This window comes from Dryobates pubescens, chromosome 9, assembly GCF_014839835.1.
Source record: "Dryobates pubescens isolate bDryPub1 chromosome 9, bDryPub1.pri, whole genome shotgun sequence".
Classification (NCBI taxonomy): domain Eukaryota; kingdom Metazoa; phylum Chordata; class Aves; order Piciformes; family Picidae; genus Dryobates; species Dryobates pubescens.
In genome coordinates, this window is record NC_071620.1 from 23,227,069 (window position 1) to 23,250,414 (window position 23,346).

Below are 23,346 nucleotides of genomic sequence, written 5' to 3' on the forward strand. Positions count from 1 at the left end.
GTTGCAAGAAAAACAATTTAAAGTTACATGCTTTGGTTCTGATTTAGAAACACAATCTCCCTAAAGGGTTGTGGAAATAAGTTTGAAGACACAAGAGCAAACCAGTGGTGCTACAGGATTGAAGATGGAGTAAGAAACTTTACCAGAAGTCAGCTTGAGAAGACTTCTTAAAGGTTTCTACAGATTCATAAGACCAAAATGTAGTAACATAGTAAGAGATCTACAGTATGATTTCTGTCCTCATTTTAGATTATTTGCTGACTGGGGTGGGAGGATGTTTGTTTAAGTCAGTCAGCACAATTATAAACCTCTGTAGGCTACATAGTTCTCTTGCATGAGTAAGTTCAGCCTGCTGATACTTAACCTAACAGAGGAAAGTTGTGAACTTTAATCCATGAACTGGCAGAATAAACTACAGCAGCACCATCAGAGATCTAAGGGCAGCCACTGGAAGTTCACGGTAAAATAAATTGATTAGGGATTCTCACTTACCTATGAAACCCAACTGCCTCTAAAAGGCTTTGTTTCACCTAAGGTCTAAAAAGTTTTAAACTACAGATATTTGCCTTATACACAAACTGAGATTATGCTGTGTTTATGATAGACTTCTCCCTTGAAATGTTGCTGGTTTATTTGCTTAATTGACTTCAGGAAGCATTAATTAATTTTACCATTGTTTAAAAAACTTATCTTTTCTCTACAAGAACAAAAAGTTCTGAATACAGAAGATGCACAATAATAAGTTGGAACTTTTTTCTAAAAGAACAATCCCTCCCAGTCTCCATTTTTGTTATAGATCCACTCTAACAAAACCACAGCAAAGGTAACATCAGGTTTGTATGGCCTGGGTCAAAGGCCAATCTGGAATTAAAATGGATTATATGATTTACATAACATGGGGCTGCAAAGTAGACCAAAACAGATGCATGTTTTTCTGTAGTTATGAAGCTTATGCATATTTTGATAATCTGATTTAAAAATACCTGCTTATTTACATCATGCAAAGGATCAAAGAAAACAGACATAAAACATACCTGTATTAGAGAAAGATCTTCAAGCTGCAATCTGAAGAGGTAGTTTCTGAGTTTTTTAAAAAAAAAAAAGAAAAAGGAGATAGAAAATAATTGTTACTAGTGTTTAAATAAAAACATAACAAATATATGAGCCAGAAAAAGATTAAAAGTGACTGAATTCAGTCTGGACTAAATTCTTTCAGAGACTGTCTTGACATACAGCCCTTTGGGCTAAGGCGATTTTGAAAACACATTTTCAGCTTAAAGGACTGGCTGCATGTGACTGAAGTAGCACATGTGCATGTACATCTGAGTCACTGCTCCAGTCTTTCTTTAGAATCAATAGGAAGAAATAGTGCATTGGCAGATTCAAGTGACCAGTGTTAGATGTCTAAATGAGAAATAAAAGGACAGGCTGAGGAAAGCTCTCCATTTCTCTTCACAGTGATGGGAACCGTATGCAATTATCTCATCCACAAACAGGTAAAATTTGAAGTAAACAATCCCAATATGATGGAGTTTCTGTAGAAGCCACAGAGTCTTCATAATTCTACTTGAAGTCCTGTCACAAATGATATAATTTATTTGAAATTCAAGAAATTATTTTTTTACAAAAACAGTAGGAGCTACACACAAATCAAGCATTTTTTTTTTTTTAATATCATGCTTTTAATGCTAAAGGATTTTTCACTCCACTTTTTCTCTACAAGCAGTACCACTGCGCCTCCAGAACTTAGGCAAACCACAAACAAGATAGAACACGAAGGCACTGATGTGTGGGTCAGAATCCTCAGAGAAGTAGGCATACCGCACAGAACAAAACCACCTCTTTCAGCACATACTGGTGCAATAGATGTGCACTACCACAACTCCTCCCAACTTACTGTGTCTGTCTAACTAAAGCAGATGTCTTCTTACACCTGTTGTGATAAACCAGCTTTATTGGCAATGCTTATAATATCAGCTCATGACTTTCATAAAATGAGCAAATACTACACATTTTCTGAACAGATTTCAGCACATCCTTCTCTAATGCAGATTCTCTTTTGTGCTAGGTTTGCAACAAAGCAGTTCCATGCTCCATAACCATACCCCATGACCATTTTTTTCTTCTTTCTTCATTTCTTCTCACACCTCGTTGTTTGTCTTTTTTGTCTACTTTTTTTAAAAAACTGTTTAGTCCTCCTCTGCCTAATTCTTACCTTAAAGTAATTCTGATTTTCCAATGCCACTACAGACTGATTTTTATAGATAAAAAGGAAGAACCTTCTGAAAGGCTAACATAATTTCATTCACATTTATTCCTAGAAAATCAGTAACTAACTTATAGGACTTCATAACTTCACTAAAAATAACCAAAAAAAAAAAAAAAGATGAATAAGTCCAAAATTCACAAATTATCTGCAATATTATATCCAATGTAACTCATTGTATAATAGCTTCCATTAATGATCACTGACTGTGTTTACTTCATTTTAGGTACCAAAAGTAATGAAATTTACACTTTCACTGCTATGGCATATCTTTTCTCCCACTTACAAGAAGTAGAACAACTTCTGTCTTCCAGAAAAAAATTCCACTACATTCTCAGCAGGTGTAAACTATTTTCTTAACCCAGTGGTATCAGGCTCACAGAAGTGGCACGTGAGTGTTGCATCTCACTCCACAAATTAATGCAGTCTCTGTTGCAGGGTGTATGAGCAGACAGCCTGGTCTTAGAGTTTTAGGTTTTGGATCAGTACAAATGCAACAGTTTAACATTACAGGGCATGCATCTCTAATAAGCAAGAACTCATCAGAAAGTACATATATGACCAAAAAAAAAAAAAAAAGCTTAAAAAATACAAGTGTGACAATGAAAAACCACACTGGAAATAAGATATTAATAAATCTGGTAGTCCTAAGAAAAAGTCAATGCCAATTTTCATGATGTGCAAAGCCATTATAGTGTCACAATACAGGTGACGATACTTTTCAATATGTCATTGATATTATGCTCTGGATTGCCATTTTCAACCTCTATTTAGCTTTATTCTAGCGTATTCATGCTTTGAGGGCAATGAAGGATGTGAAATAAAAATGACCATGTACATTTCTGGACCTCTTAGCACACAGGCCTGTCTCTTGTCCAAAAATGGTGGTAATAAAGGCAAGCCAAATACAGCTTTACATACTGGAACTAAACTGATATGACACTGGCAGTAATTGGTAAATTTGTTTCCATTTGGTGCTTAATGAATGAGGAAAGCAAATATGTTACATAAATTTGCAAACAGAAGGACACTGTAATGAGAAGAAAACACAGCTAACTCTGAGATAAAGCAGCATCCTGTATTTTTTTTTCAGATAGCCAGGAGGCAATAAACATTTTGCATTACATTCACAGCAGTGAACAACTTTCCTAGCTGAACTATGATGACTAAAACCTGTTAATCAAGAGCCTGCTCAAACCAAATGGCAAAAGATTTCCACTGGTATCAGTGGGAATTGAATGAAGCACACAAAAAAGCACATTCCAGTCAGCTAGACAACAATACATTTTGATCCATTGCAGTGAATACATTCAGTATGACTACAGATAAAAGTATAAACGTAATCTTCTGCAGGTTCCTAAACAAGTCCATATTAAAAATCAATTGACAACCCGCACAGGTTCTAAAGCATAGTATCTTCGTAATGGTTGTTAAATCCAGCACTTTACCACTTTCTTTGTAAAATGACAAGCAAATGTGAACGCAACAACAATAAATAATGCTGCATTAAACACAGACATTAATTAGAAAAGTATTAAGGTACCTTGTCCAGCTTAGTAAAATATTCCATAGATGAAGTTTTTGAAAAACTCTGAAGATAGCAAAAAAACCCCCATCTACCTCACCCCAAGTCCACATATGCATCTGCAACTGAAAACTTAAACCAATAAACATACCAGACACCCTGCCAAACCTCTTGAAGCTAAATAGTAAAAGATTACTTCCTGTGCACTTCTTCCAATGAAAGATGATAACTTCATTCAAAAGGAAAACATACTAAATCTGAAATTGAAATATAAACTCTTAAGGAATTAACTATTTAGCAAGAAGTCATAATTCCACAATCAAATTGGGGGAGTTCTGAGTAAAACCAATTCTAGTTCAGCAACTGGAAATAAAACAATCAGCCACTGGATATAAATCAACCAACCCAAAAAAAAAAGAAAAGTAAGAGGAGGAAAGGAGATAATATAAATAAAAAATGGTGACATAGAAAATGTTTGTTTATATTTTAAGTTATCATAGGAAATATAAGTGAAAAAGAAGTCCAAGAACTTGGACTACTCCTGTGAACATCTTTGCTGGATTCAAGGAGTGGTGACATTTTTTCTCTTATTATCTCTCTCTCTCTCTCTCTCACTCTCTCTCTCCATATAGAATAGAATAAAATAGAATAAACCAGGTTGGAAGAGACCTTCAAGATCATCGTGTCCAACCTATCATCCAACACCACCCAATCAAGTAAACCGTGCAACCAAGCATCCTGTCAAGCCTTGTCCTGAACACCCCCAGCGACGGCGACCCCACCACCTCCTCGGGCAGCCCATTCCAATGGGCAATTGCTCTCTCTGTGTAAAACTTCCTCCTAACCTCCTTTCCCTTTTTCTTCCCATTTTCCCTCTGCACCAGGCCACTACAAAGAGTTTTCACTAGCTCTAATAAACCCAGCTCATCAGCTGTTTGGTGTCAATTTGCTTTTATTTACTCCAAAGTAAGTTTTGAATCCTAGCACGACATCCCCCACTGCCCAGAGTTGGCTCAGGATACCAGGTCGTGACGCACCTCTACCAAAACATTAACCCTGTACGTCATAACTGTGGCATAACAAATATTTTAATAGATTTTAATGTGGCAATGCAGATGTCAAAGTAGATGTCCTTGTTTTTTTACATTTTGGCAGACATGGCATACACTGCACAATACCCACCCACATAAACAGGGAAGAAAATCCTATATTATTACCATTTCATTGATCAACACATTCATCTTCTGTTTCTTTTCAAGATTAATTTCCCATTAAATTTAAATGCTGCTGCTATATCTCCTAAAAAAATAACAAAAATAAAAACCACAAACCCAAACACAAATAACCTTGCAATAACAGAAATGGACTTAAACAGAAATTTTAGACAATTCACATCTGTTCTGGCCTCTCTTCCTACAGTAATCAATTCTGGCACAAAGTTTGCTTGAGCTGCTGAGTATTTTGGGATGGAAAGTGGGTGGAGGGAGAGGGCAAAAAATGTAAGGTACCGAAGTTTTGGGGGGTTGTTGGTTTTGTTTTGTTTAATTTTATTATTTTATAAAGAAAAGAAATTGTGACAACAAAATTGTAAAAAAAAAATAATAATGCACATGATATATTAATGCTACAAAGATATTAAAAGAAAGGAGATCCTAAAATCAATAGCTCACATTTTCAAGGCCACCCTTGAATTTCCCCTCCGTGATCACACCGCAGTCCTCTGTTAGAGCCACTCCAACAGAGCACTTACTTCCCTTCAATGAAAACTTGATGTACATGGGAAATTTAGAAGCAGGATGCACACCAAAGTACACGTCAACAGACATCTATATTAAATGTATATGCATATAAAAATACATGCATAAATGTTTATAGAAATATATATTAAAATATATTTGCTCCCATCAAATTCTGAGAGATTAAGTCACGTGCATGGTATGCATCATTGCACTGTTAAATTTTCTGATCGTACTCTTGGAATGAGAACTGAGTCCACGTGCCTGCCTAGCATCTGAGCAGCCCTCTTACAAGACAAGTGCAACCACTCAAGTGCAACCACAAGGGCACAGTGGTACCTCATGCAAGGCACCTATGTTTCAGAGGCAGCAAAGAGCCCTTCACAGACCTAGGAATTCTCCTATACCATGATTATCAGCCTCTGGACAGCTGGTAGCTGCTGTCCTGCATTTCAGTGCTGCAAAAGCACACACAAGTAGACAAGATAAGCAAGGACCAAATTGCTGGAGATGTAGGACAGAAACCATATGTTTAGACTAACATTCACTGCAGAAGAAAGGAGCAGCTAACTGATATGACAACACAGGAGAACAGTCTAACCAGGAATCACTAGAAGTTGCCACACTGCAGCAAGACACATGACTGCTAGAACAGATCAAGTGTGTATACATAAAGTCATTTCTTCAATCAAAGACAGGTACTTTCAGGACATCACTCATCCGATGCAATTTCTAAAGATGGATTACACTACAGGATTGGTGTTCACTTACTCCTGTCATTTCTCTTTCATGTTACCTCAAGCACTCCCCTGATGATGAATCATGTTGGTTCCACTAATTAAAAAGGTAAGACATCAAATAATCACAAGAAAATGAGTAAATTTTGTGGGGCCAGTGAAGTGACTATTGTTATTCTGCAACCAGACTACTATTAGATCTGATGTAAAGGAAGGGAAAGTTGCATAGAGGAACAGGGGATGAGCAGGAGTGGTACAAAGCATTACCTTTTAAAAACATTTAGGAAGCTATAGGCAAGGTAGGAGAAACAGTACAAGGAGAACAACCTTCCTCTTTCTGCAGTAATATGATGATACTTTCTCTCAGATTTTACATTAAAGCATACTTTATCTCAGAGCAGACCAATCAGCAGAAGGACAGACTGATTATCCTAAACCAAGTGTAAAATAAAACCCAGATGGATATTCAGAGAATACAGCAGTAATTCCTGCTGCCTGTATATTCTCTCAATATGTAGCACTCTGAGCATCTCATTAACAAGAAACCCTCAGATTCTCCTGCTGGGAGCAGACAACAGCAAACAGCACACCTATACAGTTATTTATTCCTTTATTAGAGATTCTTAAGCTACTGTTAATGAATCCTTTAATTTGCCTTTCTGTTATTATGGCAAGTAGTGGTAATGCTTCAAATTAACGTTCCCAAACACACATCTAATTAAGTGAAAAGGCATACTGTTACAGTCTTTCATCAGCAGGATATGGAGTGACTGAGGCAATAAGCCACCTCAAAGAAAGTTATAATCCTCAAAACAAGTTTAATTAACTTGCAGGAGAACATACAGGAGAAAGACACCATTATTAGGACGTTCTGTATAAAAAATATCTCTATAAATAAATAAATATTATCCAATAAAAAGGAAGGAAAAAAGTTGAATAGCTTTGAGACCCATTTCTGTTAAGTAGCTGTAATTTTCAAGTATAGCTGAAGTAGCCCAGCATGAAATTTAATAAATAAATAATCACATCTTAAGAATGAACTCCAGCTGGGTTCCTACCAGTTCATAATTTCAAGCACAAGAGACTTGGGAATAGGATTACTTCATTTTTCCTTTAAATAAACAATTTTATTTTGACATAATTATTCTTGCATGGTCTGAATAAAACCATTAAGAAAGAAATATATTTTAAATGTCAGCAATTTAAACAAAAGAAAGTGGGGGGGTGAGGGGGGAGAGGGGGAGAGAAAAGAAGAATGGATTAAAAGCAAAATTGTCCTAACCTCATTCCTCCTAAAAAAAAGCAAGGTAGAGTTTGCCAGGGCAATTCAGACACCACTGTATCCTTCCCCTGAGCTGGTCCTTTCCCCCATCAGTTCACCATTCCAAAAAAAGAGGCAAAGAAAGCACTGCAGGACATACAGCAAAGCATTTTGATGTAGTTGAAGAAGGTTGTTCTTGGGGAAACATCCATTAATCTTCATACTTATTGACATTTCAACATATAGAAATCATTATCATATTTGTTTAGAGGTAAGGTCAGTCCACTAAATAACACACAGAGAAATATTCCACTGAATATTTTATCAGGATTTATCAGAACAAGATAAACAATCAGTCTCACATTTCCTTGACCTTACTGAGGAGCTAATGTCCAGAGAATAATCCTCCACTGATGCCACTTAATTATCAAAGTAATTTCTGCTCTGCTATATGAGGGTTTTTTTGAAGTAAACAAATGAATTCCCTAGAAAGTTCACCTTGCAAGAGAACTCATCCATTTCTATCTGCCAGGTCATACGTGATGTTAAGAACAATGCCTGGGGCAAATTTTTAAGACAGTTTCATGGGAACATAGCTACATTACCATGTCAGAAGCCAATGATCTTTGCAATGTACTAACAATTGTCTCACATACAGATTGATTTTTTTCTTCAGAGTGTTTTTCATTGTTTATATTCCCCCCTTCTACATAACTGTATGGTCTCATACAATTTAGCATATACCTGTTAAGAAAAAAAAATCCTTTTACATTAATCCTATACTCAGTTCATGTAACACTGAAAAATCTGTCACATTCTTCAAATTCAAAATTTAAAACCTAGCAACCATAACAAAAATCATTCTTCTTCCCTTAACCCGGGTTCATAAACTGAATTGTAATCTTTGCTTGTCTTCACTACGCACTTTGGGCTGTTTCATCAAAGTCAGGCAAGATAAATTTCTCTCTTTGCCTTTTTCTCTGCCTGTCCTCACCCCTGACACCCAAATCCCCCATTTCTCAAAGCTATCTAAATGAATTTTTCTAGACAGACAATTTGTGCAAAATATTCCCAGGCAAGCAGAGCAACTGTAGGTTGTTGCTGAGATCCATGCTAACTCATCAGTTACCTTAGAAGGTATTCCTCTCCCTCTGAAGCCCTCACCAACAGCACACATGTATCTCTTTTTTTGAATAGCAGGTTGACAGGACACCAGATGACACTGTTTTAAAATAGTATGACAACAATTATTCTTCAGATCCAGGGCATGTTATTAAGCAGATCTGTTACACTGGAAGGTGTGAATGATTGTCAAGTGAGTCTGACACACAGATGTTAAACTTGAAAGTTGTGCTAGCTCCTTTCACAGTTTCAAACAGGAATTTGTACCAAGCCTGTATAGGAATAGTCAGAAATTAAAAAGCTGCTACTAAAAGCCATTGGACTTCATGGTAGGAAACGCATATGAGTGTGACCTAAGAAATATATATACTCCCCATAGTTGGGGTACAGGATTTGTGAGGAATTTGGAAGGTACACAACAAAATGGGCTGCAGTTACTAGTTTCTATTGTGCTCAGAAAAACCTGACTGCATGCTGTAAAAATGAATCAGACTGAGCCCAACCCAAACTTCACTGGGATCAGTAGCCTCTCTCTTTGATGGGGGTGGTGGGAGAGGGAAAGGGGTGAAGGCTCCAAATTATAGGCAACTCCTCAGCACAAGGGAAATACGAGTGTCAGGGTGGATTGGGTGAGTAAATTGAAGGTCTGTGTTAGTACTGGCGTAGTGACATTTGTAGATCACAGCAGATGGTGTAAAGATACTGAAATACAGCGAGGATACTGAATTAATCAACCAGAGACTTCTCACTAGGCCTAGAAGACAACCCAAGCGTGGCGCAGAACATAAAACGGTGAAAAAAAAAATATTTCTGCACAGCAAATACAGAACACACATCAGAAAAGCACCTTCATTTCCCAGATTGGACAGGCAAGACTAATTTTTGCAATTCAGTACTAGTAATGACCTTTCTGATCATTGCTGTATACTACAATGACAAGTAGTATAGAATAATGCCCTTTCATATATTTAGAGATCGCTATCTCAAAAATATTTCTGTTCTTGTTTTGGTCACACTAATAAAATGTGACAAAATTCATTGTTTCTTGACCAAATTACCCATGGCCAATTTAAACTGATTTGGTTCTCTGCCAACACTACTGTGTCGTTTATACAGCAATTTCCTTCCCTAGATGTACTTGCTGATGGATTTATGGGCAGACACTGTGCACACGCTCAGCCTGTTTTCCTGCACCACAATTCCAACCTTCTTCTCATGTCTTTTAGCTGCCTTTCCCTACATCTATTTCAAATTTTGGTTAACTTTAAGTATATATAAGAAGACTAATGTACACCATTACAGTTTAAAATCTCTCAAAGACCTTGTGCAATGACATCAATACTTCTCTGTCACTACAGGAGACACCTTTTCAGGCATCATGGGATCATACCTACCTTTTAATAACATTGGCAGCTCCCAACTGGAATCCAGTCTGGATCCCAGCCAGGATCTTCACTGGCTTGCATATTAAGACAGACAACTCATGAAGCCCTTTAAAGGCTGTAGAACTTAAAAAAATCAAAATGAATCATCCACAATGAACATTAGTGATGGAAAAGGGATTTAAGAATTTCTAGTAGTGACAGATTATGGCAACACTATTTTGTTTGGTTTATAATACAGAGAACTTACGGGGAAGAGTTCACTTACACTCCACTAAAGTGACAAAAAAATCACTTGAGATGAGCCAAGATACAGGTCCTGGCTGTGAAAATCATTCATCTGGTTTAGAAGAACACTACCTCAACTAAAGCAGAAGCTTCAAGGTGCAAGCATCACTCCCTGGTTTTGTTTGGATGCTGGACAAGTAAATCACAATAAGAGTACTTGTTCTGGCTGTGCAAACAAATGTAAGTTTATTTGCACCTTTACAAGTGCCACATTGCACATTTAACTGGAACTTTTAGCTATTCAGATCTTACAGAAATCCCATTGCACATATTTACTCATTTTTCAGTACCAAAGAGTTAGTATGAGAAGGTAATTAATAAAAAATAATAATTGTTGGAATGTTCCAAGAGACATAACCATATACCAAAAAGATATTTCACCAGGGAGGAGGATTTAAGAGTATGTTCCCTTCACTGTCTTTATGACAGCACATCTGTGGCTTAGGAAAGAAAATTAATTTTTCTAACGGCTCTTCAAATATGTGAATCCTGTGAGGCAGATGTGGAAGAAACTTGTACTAAAAGTCTATTCACAGGCCATTGCCTAAGTATGGTAATACTGATTGCTCAGTTCAGATGGTCCTGAATGGTAATTACAAACAGGATTTTAAGGAAAAAAAAACCCAAACATCAGCATATCCAGTTAAGACTATGAAAGGCTGCAAACACCACTCATGCAAACAAGGAGAAAACCTGACATCATATTCACAGTAAATGTGTTCATTCTACACAGTAGTAGGGACAATACGCAAAAGGTGTACAATCAGTGAGATCAACACTTGCATTTTTGGGATGCACCCTGAGAAGCTGCTGCTAGTCTCTGAATCTATGACTCCATGACATACAATGACTTTCATCCTATTGTTTGGCACAGTGCTTCAAGAAATGAAAATGACACACTAATACCAATAACACAATTGGAAAAATCCACTGACATATTCAATCATTCTAAATAGAAGTCTCCATGGCCAAACACAAAAGCACTGTGGAAAAGCTTAGAATTTAGAATGGAAATGCAGAATAGGGATAGGAAAAATCCAATACATTATATGAATGCATAATAGATATACTGTACCCTGGAAACCAAAGGTTTCTATTGCAATTTTAAAAACACTGAATATTTTTAATTTTGCAATTTTAGCCTGAACAAGAGATATGAAGCTCTGAAACATAATTAACTTTCAGAGAAACCAAATGAATGCCATTACTTTTACTGTATTGGGTCTATTGCAAAAGGCAGACTTGGCAGCTGGCGTATTTTTAATATTCAACAAAATCAACCAAAGCTTATCCCACGGTGATTCAAAAGTCTTCATCAAAAGCACATGTTTAAATGACCATATTCTTTGCTGAGACTTGGCACCCAGATGAACAGAGTATGGAGGGAATAAAATAGAGGATGAGAAAGAAAAAAAAACTATCATATTTTTCATTGTTTATTGAGATCTATACAGCATGCATCAATCCAACACACAGTTTCATGGGACTGAGGAGAAGCTCACGCAGCTCTGACTTATGCTGGCTATCTTTACAGAGCAGCGCCAACTGATAGCCTCATACCTCATTTCATTTGGCAATCAACGTGAGTGCCCAAGACACCCCTCTTCAATGAAGCCATATATGTGTGTCCATACTCAGAAAGTTTGCACCTGGAGATATGCAACTTCTGTCAGCATATGGGAGAAAAAAAATTAACAAAAACTCACAGTGCATTTTATGACTGAATTCTGATCCTTATTTTGAACTAAGAAATGCGTTGGGAAACAGAAGTACATTCCAGTGTTAAATGTAACAGAAAAATGTATCAAAAAAAACTTTGTTAATTCAGGAGTAAAATATACTCAGAAGGTAGATTTAAATAGTAAGTTTAGATGGACAAATTTATTTGCCTACCAAAATGTTTTACTATACTTCATAGGCCAAGAGAAGAAAAAATGGTGTTCAAGGACAGTCACTGCTTCAATGTTGACACCTAAGACAGTGTTACTGTCGATCACAGCTTGCAAAGTACTGCCCTACTGTGCAAAAATCATGATTATCACCGATTTTACCACTAATTCTGCAATCCTTAACAGACTGTTCCTGGCATTGTATTGAATAATTATTAGAAATCACCCAAGCACAAAGAGCCATACTGTGTTGCCAAATTTAGGTAACTTTTTTCACACTGTCATACAGCATCTGCCTGTTCTACTGTATTCATCCAAAGTTTGAGAGTACTCAAGGACAATCCTCTTAAAAATGAAAATTGTGTAAGCTACTAGGATCCTTGATACCAGGCAGTCCATCTTTTAACTTTGGTCAAAAACAAATAATATAAACAAAAATTATATTCAGTTTAATAAGTCAGGAAGGCAGGAGAATCACAGGAGAGCAAGTTGATGCTAGAATTTGGCACAGTATTACTTATTAACAGAGAACAAAACGTGGTCTGATTCAACATGAAAATAAAATAGATGTCTCACCTTGCTCCAGCAATAAGCTCTTTCTGTCCTGGGTCAAAGGTTAACTGTGAGAAGTCCACAGCATTTTCTGCTCTGAATACATGTAACCAAGGGGCAATTTCTAAAAACAATCAAGAAATACAACTGTTACTGTAAATTTCATAGTTGTAGTACATCATGTAGGAAACATTAAATTTATAGATACATTGTGGCCCCAAGTTTTCTCAGCATGGTCCTTCAAGAAAACATAGGAGACTTTTACCACCATACCACATAATTTACATCACAGGCCTGTAAAATACATAGAGCAATCTTTAGAAACTTTTAATGAAGTATTAGAATTTTGGTCTTATTCCTAAGTCAGATCTGGTTTTCCTCCTCAGGTAAAGCAAAAAACACCACTGTAATGCACTAATACATACTCCAGCGAAGCCAGATTAATTTTCCATGCATTGGAAGCCAGTGAGGGCTGGGAGTCTGGACGTTTCCTTTGTACTTTAAGAAAAGGTCTAAGCAAGTGGAAAACTATGAGAAAAAACAACAAGCAAATTTGACTTTTCATCATCTTCACAATAAAATGGTTGAGACATGCAGAATGAGAAGGGGAAAATGCTTGACATTCAGGTGAACTTTCTGGGGTTTTAACCCGCCTTTCCCAGACCAGTTTACTGGTACATAAAATGGCAGAAAAGTGTGTGAATTGTTGGCAATCGGCAAATTCAGAATACTACTTTCAAAGCTACACATGCATAAAGAACTGCATGCCAAATCCTTAGATATTTACATTGTTAGTATTTATTTTTTTAATTCATATCACTAGCTGGATACCAAACAGTGCAGCTATATGAACACAAATGTTTTCTGGAAACAAAGCATGGATTTTTTATTTTTTTGTTTTTTTTTTAGTATTCCCTCCCTTCCCCCCCTACACAGACACAGAGAATATACAAAATTGCTGCAACAATCCAAATGGTTATTTTTAAAAGTGCAGTTGTATAACACCTTCATTTAAAAAGGAGAAATTAGGTAGGACATGAAAAAAAGGAAATCCAGGTGCAAGTCTTGAAGCACCTCACTTACTGGAGAAAAACAAAACAAAACAAAACAAAACAAAACAAGAAAATTGAAAAAAAAAAAAAAAAGAAAAATGAAAATAAAGCTAAATAAATCTATGTTTAACAATTTATCAGCCAGTGTATCTAAATCCTATATAAATTATCTCAGACATTTCCTACAGGGACGTGGAATATGCACGTTCTTCACAGAAAAAATACACACATGCACACACTCACTCCCAACCAGAAACAGCTCTCAGTTCCAGGAGATGCAGAGAGATTACTTTTCTTTGTATCAAGCTCTGTGACTAAGACATAAAGTGATGTTAAACCATTTTATAATATGTATCCTATGGAGAGAGGGGGAAAAAAAAAGAAGCAGAGCTTTAAAGACAGAATAATGTACCCAGGCCAAGAGGCCAACCAAATCAGTGGACAGAGGCCACAAGATGGGCTGGAAGGCCAACTTAGGACATGGGTTTAGTCCTTTGTCTGCTGTGTTCTCCTTTCTCATGTCTGCACAGGCCATAGGGAATTTGCATTCTTCAGGATGGCAGCCACAGCTCCCTGGGCTCTCTCTGCCAATGTTCCTGCCCAGAGGTTTCTGCCCAGAGGTACAAACTTGCAGAATCACACACAAGTCTACTCTTAAACTGCCAAAGTACAACTCAGCCTATCAGTGTATTATTTTCCAAATCCGTTCAGCTGTGTATAAATATGCAGAGCTGAAAACACCACTGGCTCAGCAGACCTGCACACAGGTAAAGCCAGACGCACTGTGAAAAAAGCATTCTCTGGAAGAGCTACAAAACAAGCAGTTGAGAATGGGCTTACTCCACATTGGTATGATAAATGAAACCTTTGGTCGCGTGTAAAATGAAGAAAGCAGGAGCTCCCCATAGCATAGGGAGTACACAGTACACAGAGCTATTGCAGTGCCAGAAGCCAGAGATTCAAGAACCCAGTTGTCTTCCACTTGCCTTGATGTCTCAGCAAGGCACAATAAAGCTTCAAGGTACAGCAAGTAGGTGATTGAGAGTATTTCCAGGTTTGGAGCATGGGGGTAAGGGCCAGGCAGGGCAAGGCAAGCTCTGTCTTGAAGAGAATGAGGACTTGCTAAGAAATCTCTCTGAAATCTGATTCTCGCTGTCCCTCAAAAATATGCAGTATTTCATCCTGTCTTTGTTGCATGCAGCAGCACTCTTGCTTAAGGGAACAAGGTCAGGAAGAGTAAATGGCAGCTAGTGCTGGGGTGTTTTTTTACAGCAAACATTCTGAAGCCATATCCCATGTGTGTCACAGTAACATCAAAAGTCAAAAAGGACTAAGCCTTTATTGGCTAAAGCTTTGATTTTGTAATAGTTCTGTAAGGCAAAATAAACAAATTTTTTAAATAAATAATCAAACAAAACCTATGTAAATTCCAAAAGTAAAAGCTTATTGGTTACGCCACAGAAAATTTATGTCATTAAAAACCCAGAATAATTACATTTACTTTTATCTAAACAGCAAAAGTCTACCTAAAAAGCCTATGATGAAGCAAAATCTTTCAGTTCTGCTACAGGTTATCTCCCTGGAGTCAAAGGTACACAACAGGCTGATAAAGGTCTGTAATTTCTTTTTCTACAAATTAAAAACTCATGGTAAAGTAGTAATGCACACAGAGTCCTTTTGGTTCATGCAAGACATCCTTAGCAAAAAATGTTTGGTTTTTTTCTTTAATAGGTATTACAGGACTGAAATCTGCAGGCCTTACAACTCAAAAAGATTTCTGAAAGTAAATGCACATTTTCTCATGGAATTAAAAGATAGATATTGGAAAAGTTGTATTCTGAGAAAGCTAGAGCTCTTTCACATGCTGTGAATCACATGTGGTCAGGGTTTCCTGTGAGATTTGGGTTGGGAGGGGAGGGCGGGGCTTAGATTTAATAGGAAAGAAAGTTTGCCATAACTCTCAAACCAATGGCATAGCAAACACAATGAAGTGCCCTCAGCTCCTAGGAAAGGTCAAGTGAGTCTCATAAATAGCTTTAAAGACAACGGAGGTTAAATATCAAAGCTGGGCAGGAGGACATTAGATACTCGTACAAACAAAATGAAAGGCCAGAAACCCGTCTCAGTTTAACTTTAAATTTAGTATGTGTCCAACAGGCCATAGCTTGTTTGGTTTACATTGTCCAAGGACTTGCCAGGGGCTGAGGTCTACAGAAATAGTAAAGTTTGCTCTAACCTAACTTTCACTATTCAGCCCTTTAAAGTAAAGCTACAGTAAATGGCAAAATAAATTAAGAAATTACTAATATGAATAAAATGGAATGTTTAGAATGGAATTCAGAAGCTGCCTTTAATAGTAAATAACAAAATTTAAAGGCAATAAAGACTCCTTGATTTCACTAAACAATTAACATAGATATTAAAAATTTCAGTAGTGTTTATGGTGCACACACATAGAATATACATAGAATACATAGAATAAACCAGGTTGGAAGAGACCTTCAAGATCATCGCGTCCAACCCATACAAGACATCTCATGCCATGATGTCCTTTTTAAAACAGTGAGCAAAACCAAACATATGCACAGCACCATCTTCTTCAAAAAACATTGTTAATAATAATAACAACAGTAATAATAACAATAATAACACTAAAGAAACCCCAGAAGTTGGAAATTAGCAGATTTGCAATATTAACAGTAGTCTTTGGGTGGCATCAGTAGAACAAATTCACTAATCTTAACATAAGAACATTAAAATATACTATTGTATGCTAAAGTTATTTTATAATTAAATGTTTGTAATCTACAGGTGATACAATAATCCTGCCCTTCCTGAAGCTGTGCAATTATTTTAGCCTAAATTAGATCTTCTCTTCCTATGTTACTAAAATTACATTACTACCCTTTACAAAGGCTGTAAGGCAAGACAGAAGTCTCCACAGTGAAATGCCACATTGACTCCATTACATCACTCCCCCAATGCCTTGGTGACAGTCCCATTAACACTGGAGAAGTCTATTAGGTGAGGTGTCATGGCTGGCAGGAGGAATTCACCTGTTCATTCATTCACCATGCCCCATTTTGGGAATTATATGCAACATTCACTCTTTAAGGAGACAGGTGCACTTTTAAACACCCTGCTGTGTCCCTATTTTAAAAGTAGGACTAAGAGTAGCAAGACTTTCTTCAGGAATTTATGTGCATCTTCGGTATCAATTCAGTATGGCTGTTAGGTCCTCATTTCAAAATTCCCATTGTGATATATCCATGAATGATAAATATACTCAAAACAACTTCAGGAAAACAAGCATTTCTCTGTGTTAAAAAGAAAGAAAAGGAAAAAAAAAGAGAAGAAAATTACACTTCAGAGCCTGCTGCATCTTTTAGTATCCACTTTTGTCTATGCTTTCTTTCTTTTTCTTACATTTCCAATCTCTGGTCTTTTCTAGCTCTTTTACTTTATTTCCTCCTCACAGAAATGTCTGGAAGTGTTCAAAGCTAGGGTTAATGGAGCTTTGAGCAACCTCATCTAGTGAAAGTTACCCGGGCTCATGGCAAGGTGGGTTGGAACCAGATGATCTTTAAGGTCTTCTCCAAACTAAACCATTCTACAATTTTATGAAATGTATTGAACACATCCTTGATGGTAAAACATTGACTCATTACAGGTGAAAAGGAAAAGAAGTACCACATCTTGGGTGAAGAAAGGGAAAAAAATAAAAAAAGGAAAACAACCCTGAGAACTCCATGAAGACAGTTCAGCCAAAGAATGTCTGTATTATTTCTGAAGGCAATCACAATTCACCCCTGTTTATCTGAAAGGGGATGATGTTTAGTTTGTCACTATAATTATTTTTTTTTTTTTCTAAGACTTATTCATAGAATTGTTAGGTTTGGAAGGGACCTCAAGGATCATGTAGTTCCAACCCCGCTACCATGGGCAAGGACCCCTCACATTAGATCAGGTTGCTCAGAGCCACATCCAGCCTGGCTTTAAAAACCTCCAGGGATGAGGATTCTACCACCTCCCTGGGCACCCTGTTCCAGTGCCTCACCACCCTCAAGGTGAAGAACTTCTTCCTAACATCCAGTCTGAATCTACCCATTTCTATTTTTGTTCCATTCCCTGGAGTCCTATCACTACCTGACACCCTAAAAAGTCCCTCACCAGCTTTCTTGTAGGCTCCATCTGTAAAGGTTTAAAAGAAAAGCAGCAAATATTGAGGAAAAAGTAGCTACAGTTAAAATCATGTAAGTGATTAAGTGATAATATAAGTTATTATATAGAGGTGTTTTCCCCTCATGTGAGCTTCTGAAAATACACCTAGAAACAGACTTCTTGATCAGGTATCAGGCCTTGTCTGGGTGTCCTTATAGTGGCAAGAAACCTATGCTACACTTCAACAAACCACCTCACATGCTTCCAAGGCTGCAGGGCCATCAAGTTCCACCACAGTTACGGTGGTTCTGTTTCTGGTACACAGTGTTTAAACCCATACAAATGCAAGTTACTCTTTACATATTTGTAAAGCCATTCTTTACATATTTGTACTTAATTTACATCATTGTATATTACTTAACAACTTGAATCATTCTTTAGATAGTTGTACTTATTCCTGTAGCCTAGTGCTGTTGTGAAACAGAATGGCCAAAAAAATTATCTAATAGATAGAGTAAGCACAGCAAATATTTTTCCATTTTTCTTATGGAAAAGACTCATTCCAGGAGTTAAAAGTACCTGAGCAAAACCAGTATGTTTGTCACAAAATGAGTGGGGACATCTGCCCTTCTACTTGTTATTCTTCCATAAAGCCCACAGTACAAGCTGAACACTTTGAATACAGTAGCTTAATGCAAAGCAAAAAAGGCTTTGCCTGGTACAGGCTGCTTTTCCAAAATTTGAAGTTCCACACATAAGCTTTCTAGATGCCATGGTATGTTGGCAGATTTGCTTCCAGGACCATATACCTCCTTAGTTTTACGACAGAGATGTTTTCTTTCAGGATTGTATCACTAAGGTGACTGCTGTCTTTTCCATGCTATGGAGCTCTTTTCCAAAAGAGGTGTGGGGAAAAGCACACAGGGCTGTGTGTGCTTGCTGCCTAGGCTGTACATGCAGACCCTCTGCAGGATGCAAAGCCAGATGCAAAACCACTCAATATAGTTAAAGCCTCAGGTCAACATCCTGGGTGTTCATTAATCCTTTCTACATCACTCCTATTGCTATCCTCCTTTAACATGCATTTCAGAGGCAGAGAAAGTAATTACTTGTTTCTTACAATAGTAGAGCTTAAAGGTAGCATCGGCACTGCATTGCAGTTCCAGAGTTACATATTAGGAGCAAGAAAACACCCAAATAATCCACCCCTTACCTGTCAAGCACATATATACTCCACCAGGATGAATTAAGAAGCCAGGAGAGTGCATTTTCTGTAATTTTTAATATACTGGAAGGACAAACTACTGCATTAAAAACTTTCCTTAAATAGACAAACAAGAAAAAAAGCAACTAGCATTTAAACTTTACAGAAAGAGACAAATCTATTCTGAAATATTTAAAGCTAAGTCAATCCCAGCCCAGTGCCCCCGTGAAATTTCTGGCCCATGTGCTACTGAAATTAGAACATCGTTGTCATGTCCACGTTTCATATATATGGTACAAACAGCCAGATGTCAAGGATAAGGAGGGTCATGGACGTAACAGATCTAAGAGTCTTTGCTACCAGAAGGCTCTAATAATCTAAATGGAGCACACCAGGAGCAGACTGGACACAACATATGTAGAGAAAAGTACTAGTTCAACAACAAAAAACATGTCAGAAGCTGAAGTCAGCATTTCATGCTTCTCTGTAAAATTAAAGGATTAGGACAGGTATGTCTGTTATAATACCCAGTATTGCACTTTAATGAAAAAAGGTATTGCATGTAGCCTTTACAACAGAGAACACTTTTATATCAGGGCTGACCTTAGTAATACAGAAATAAGAGTATGTGGACATCATAACCAGGAAAAGATATGCCCTTATAGTATCTAACCCCTATTTTTAAATAAAATTCAAAGTATTTCCCTTAAAATCTAGGTAATACATTGAAAAATATAGGCATTCTGATAATCATGTGGTAATTAGGTGATTAAAAAAACCTATACAGTTTCTGAAATAGGTACCCAGGAAAATCCTAGAAAATAAAACATTTCTTCCTCCCAAAGAAAAAAATAAACCGAATTGTTTAGGCAGGGTTAGCTCATCCAACCCAATCCTCCATAAAAGTAAAGACAAAGTTATGACTTTGCCCAGCATGATTAAATTAGCAACCACAAACTAAAAGATTTCTTTTTTAAGTCTCACCACACTACAAGAAAACATGTCAGATCTCCATCTGCAGCTCAGAGCTCATTTGTGCTTGGGTATGGGGAGGGCAGCAGGGGCGGCGGAGAATAAGAACCAAACAAAAAAACCCAAACAACATGAACAAAACACACCTTGAAAAAAATGACAAAATGAGCCTCAAACCTACACCTCCCTTTCAAAATTCAGTATTCTGGAGGTCTGTTTAGCTCACCAACAAGACAGTTGCCTTCCTTCTACTAGCCAACACAGCACAGCCCTGAAGCTTGCCTTTCCGTACAAAGAGAATTGCAGAGGCCAAGAAGTGTGTAGCTCTAGCCTTATCTAGAAGTTCTGCCAGCTTCCCAAGCTCCTCTCCAGTGTAAATCATCCATAATACAACAAATCCCATGACCTCTTGACATTTTCCAGAAAATTCACCATCTGCTTATTGAGTCTTTGTTTTTTAAACAACTATTACAACTTCAGAACAATCTTGGAGGTAATGAGGGAGGGCTATAAGTAATTTATTTATTATTAATGTGAAAAACAGAAAATAAAGCATACTTAAAGTATATGGTTTTCAACCTGTAAACTTCCTTCTACTCAGCTCCTCACATCTTTCATCAGCTCTGTCATTAGGCACAAAGTCATAGGAATTGCCCTGCCCTGTTTCTCCAGCCTGCTTTTACAATTTGCTCTAACCTTCTTTTACAATTTGCTCTAACCTTCAAAGTCTCAAGGTCTTAAATCCAGCCTGAATTTCTGTTGTCTTTGCCCTGCCAGAGCTTCCCCAGCTAGAAGTATATATTTCTGCATTCTTATGTGCATGCACATGTCTACTACCAGGATAATTAAAGAGAATTCGGGTTCTAACTGTCTGTGCCCTCAGGGAAGAGACAGTAACATCTGCTACAGTGACTACTTACTCCTTCTTTCTCTGAATAAAGGTTTTGAGTTGTTTATGCTTCATCGTTCAAACACACACACTGCATACAAATAGGAGAAGGTGTACAGGAAAAAAGATCGAACCCCCCACCTAGATGAAAGCAGTTTCGGCACTGTGAGCACAGTTTTTATATACTCAGAATCACATGTGAGTTCTACAGAAATTATGCAGTGACAAGGTATGAGCCATGATATACAATTACAGCCCCTTTGAGTTTTCTTTCTCTCATACACAGGAACAGCATGAAACTAAACCCCATGCCATTCCAGAAAAACACAACAATAAAACCTACTTTGCAAAGTTATGCTAGCCAGATGGAAAAGATCTCACTTAACCATACCCTTTCCACTTGCAAGGGAACAAACACTTGACTAAATCTTGGTGTACCTGATGTTACGATATTTTTTAATTATACAGCATCAGTCATTTGAGAATAGCATTGCATTTAAGAATAATAACTAAGTATGCTAAATGACAGTTTGAGTTGCCAAGAATTGTGCTCAAAAAATGTTCAGTTGTCTGATCTTCCACTCCGCAATGTATTTTGAACAATAAATATAAAGTGACTGTCAAGTAAATCAAGAGCTGAAACTGGATTTCCAAATCCTGGTCTGCTTTAAAGCAAAAAAGCATACCAATTCAATTAGGTCCAAATTAGGAACCATGAAAATATCATGCCAGCAGACTAGCATGAAGAAAAATGTAAAAGTTAAGGAGAAAGCAGGGAAGAGGCTTCCATTCTTGGGTTTCCCACACAATTCGTTTAAATGCAATACAGATTCATGTTTGTACACTTGCAGATTGCATTCAACTGTCATTCTTACTTTGTTTTGTCACGGCACACATCTGTTCTCATTATTTTGTAATGGAACATTCATAAGTATCAGCCTGAATGACATCACCTTGAAAAACTCAAACACACTCCTGTAGAAACACAGTAGGGACTGCAATCTGCCCTCTTGCTGTGTGTGTCACCAATGTGGCAAACTGCTGTCCTCCTAGTGATCATTCAGCTATGTTTTTTAAAAGCAGTCAGAAGTAGCTTTAGAAATGCTGCTCTTGAATTGTGCAGACACTCGGCTGTAAAATAGACAGGAGCATAGCAGAAGCGGATACTTAGAGGAGCACATCAAGTATTTTGGAGGGAGCACCTGGAGAAGCACAAGACAGATTTCTGGTGTCATGCTTGTAAGGACAACTCAGACATCACCTCCACTGAAATTCACAGCTAGGATGTCTTTTGTGCATCAGTAAATAGCTTAATACACATTGGAAGAAGGATCTTAGGAAGAAAAGAGATCTGAGGGATCACTGGAAACTACTAAAACAAATTTAGTCCAGCAGGCACATGATAGAATGGTTTGCAGGTTATATCAACTGAAGATTCTTACATACAAACACGCATGTATATTTGGACACGGAGGAGGCATCTAGGCCAGAAACATAACATATTTACAAACTGCACAGTTGGGGAAAAAAGAAATTAAAAATAACCCAAAAGGTTTAACATTGAAGGTGACCAGAAGCCTATCATCAGATTAGAAACAGATTAAAGCAAATTAAAGCATGGATGTAGTCTACCGGGACTTCAGCAAGGCCTTTAACACTGTCCCCCACATCAAACTCCTGCCCAAGCCGTCAGCTCGTGGCTTGGACAGCAGCATTCTGTGCTGGGTTAGGAACTGGCTGGAGGGACGAGCCCAGAGAGTGGTGGTGAATGGTGCCACATCCAGCTGGCAGCCAGTCATTAGTGGTGTCCCCCATGGATCAGTGCTGAGCCCCATGCTGTTCAATATCTTTACTGATGATCTGGACAAGGGGATTGAGTCCACCATTAGTAAGTTTGCGGACGACACCAAGTTGGGCATAGCTGTTGATCTGTTAGAGGGTAGAGGAGCTCTGCAGAGGGACCTTGACAGGCTGGACAGATGGGCAGAGTCCAACATGATGGCATTTAATAAGTCCATGTGTCCGGTGCTGTACTTTGGTCACAACAAATGCATGCTACAGACTGGGGTTGGAGTGGCTGGAGAGCAGCCAGGCAGAAAAGGACCTGGGCGTACCTGGAGTTTTGTGAAGAAACTTGCTGCATTTTTATGTATGCATTATAGGGCATGAATGCATAAAGCAAATAGCCTACGACAGTAATAATATTGTTGTGATATATTTTTTGGAAATATCTATGTTTCAATTAGCAAGACCTTGGTTCTAGAACTGACTGTCTTGCAATGATGTATTATTATTCATCTTGGCATATGA

General features: G+C 37.6%; 1 protein-coding gene across 1 annotated transcript in view; it reads right to left on the reverse strand.

Annotated features, from left to right (window-relative positions):
* SEMA5A (semaphorin 5A) overlaps nucleotides 1-23,346 on the reverse strand; it is a 213,407-nt gene that overhangs the window by 168,865 nt on the left and 21,196 nt on the right. The window contains exons 3-4 of the mRNA XM_009899419.2: nucleotides 12,783-12,882; nucleotides 1,035-1,080 (exon numbers count right to left, since the gene is read on the reverse strand). Of these exons, the coding sequence (XP_009897721.1) occupies nucleotides 1,035-1,080; nucleotides 12,783-12,882 (146 nt within the window). The remainder of the gene's footprint in view (nucleotides 1-1,034; nucleotides 1,081-12,782; nucleotides 12,883-23,346) is intronic.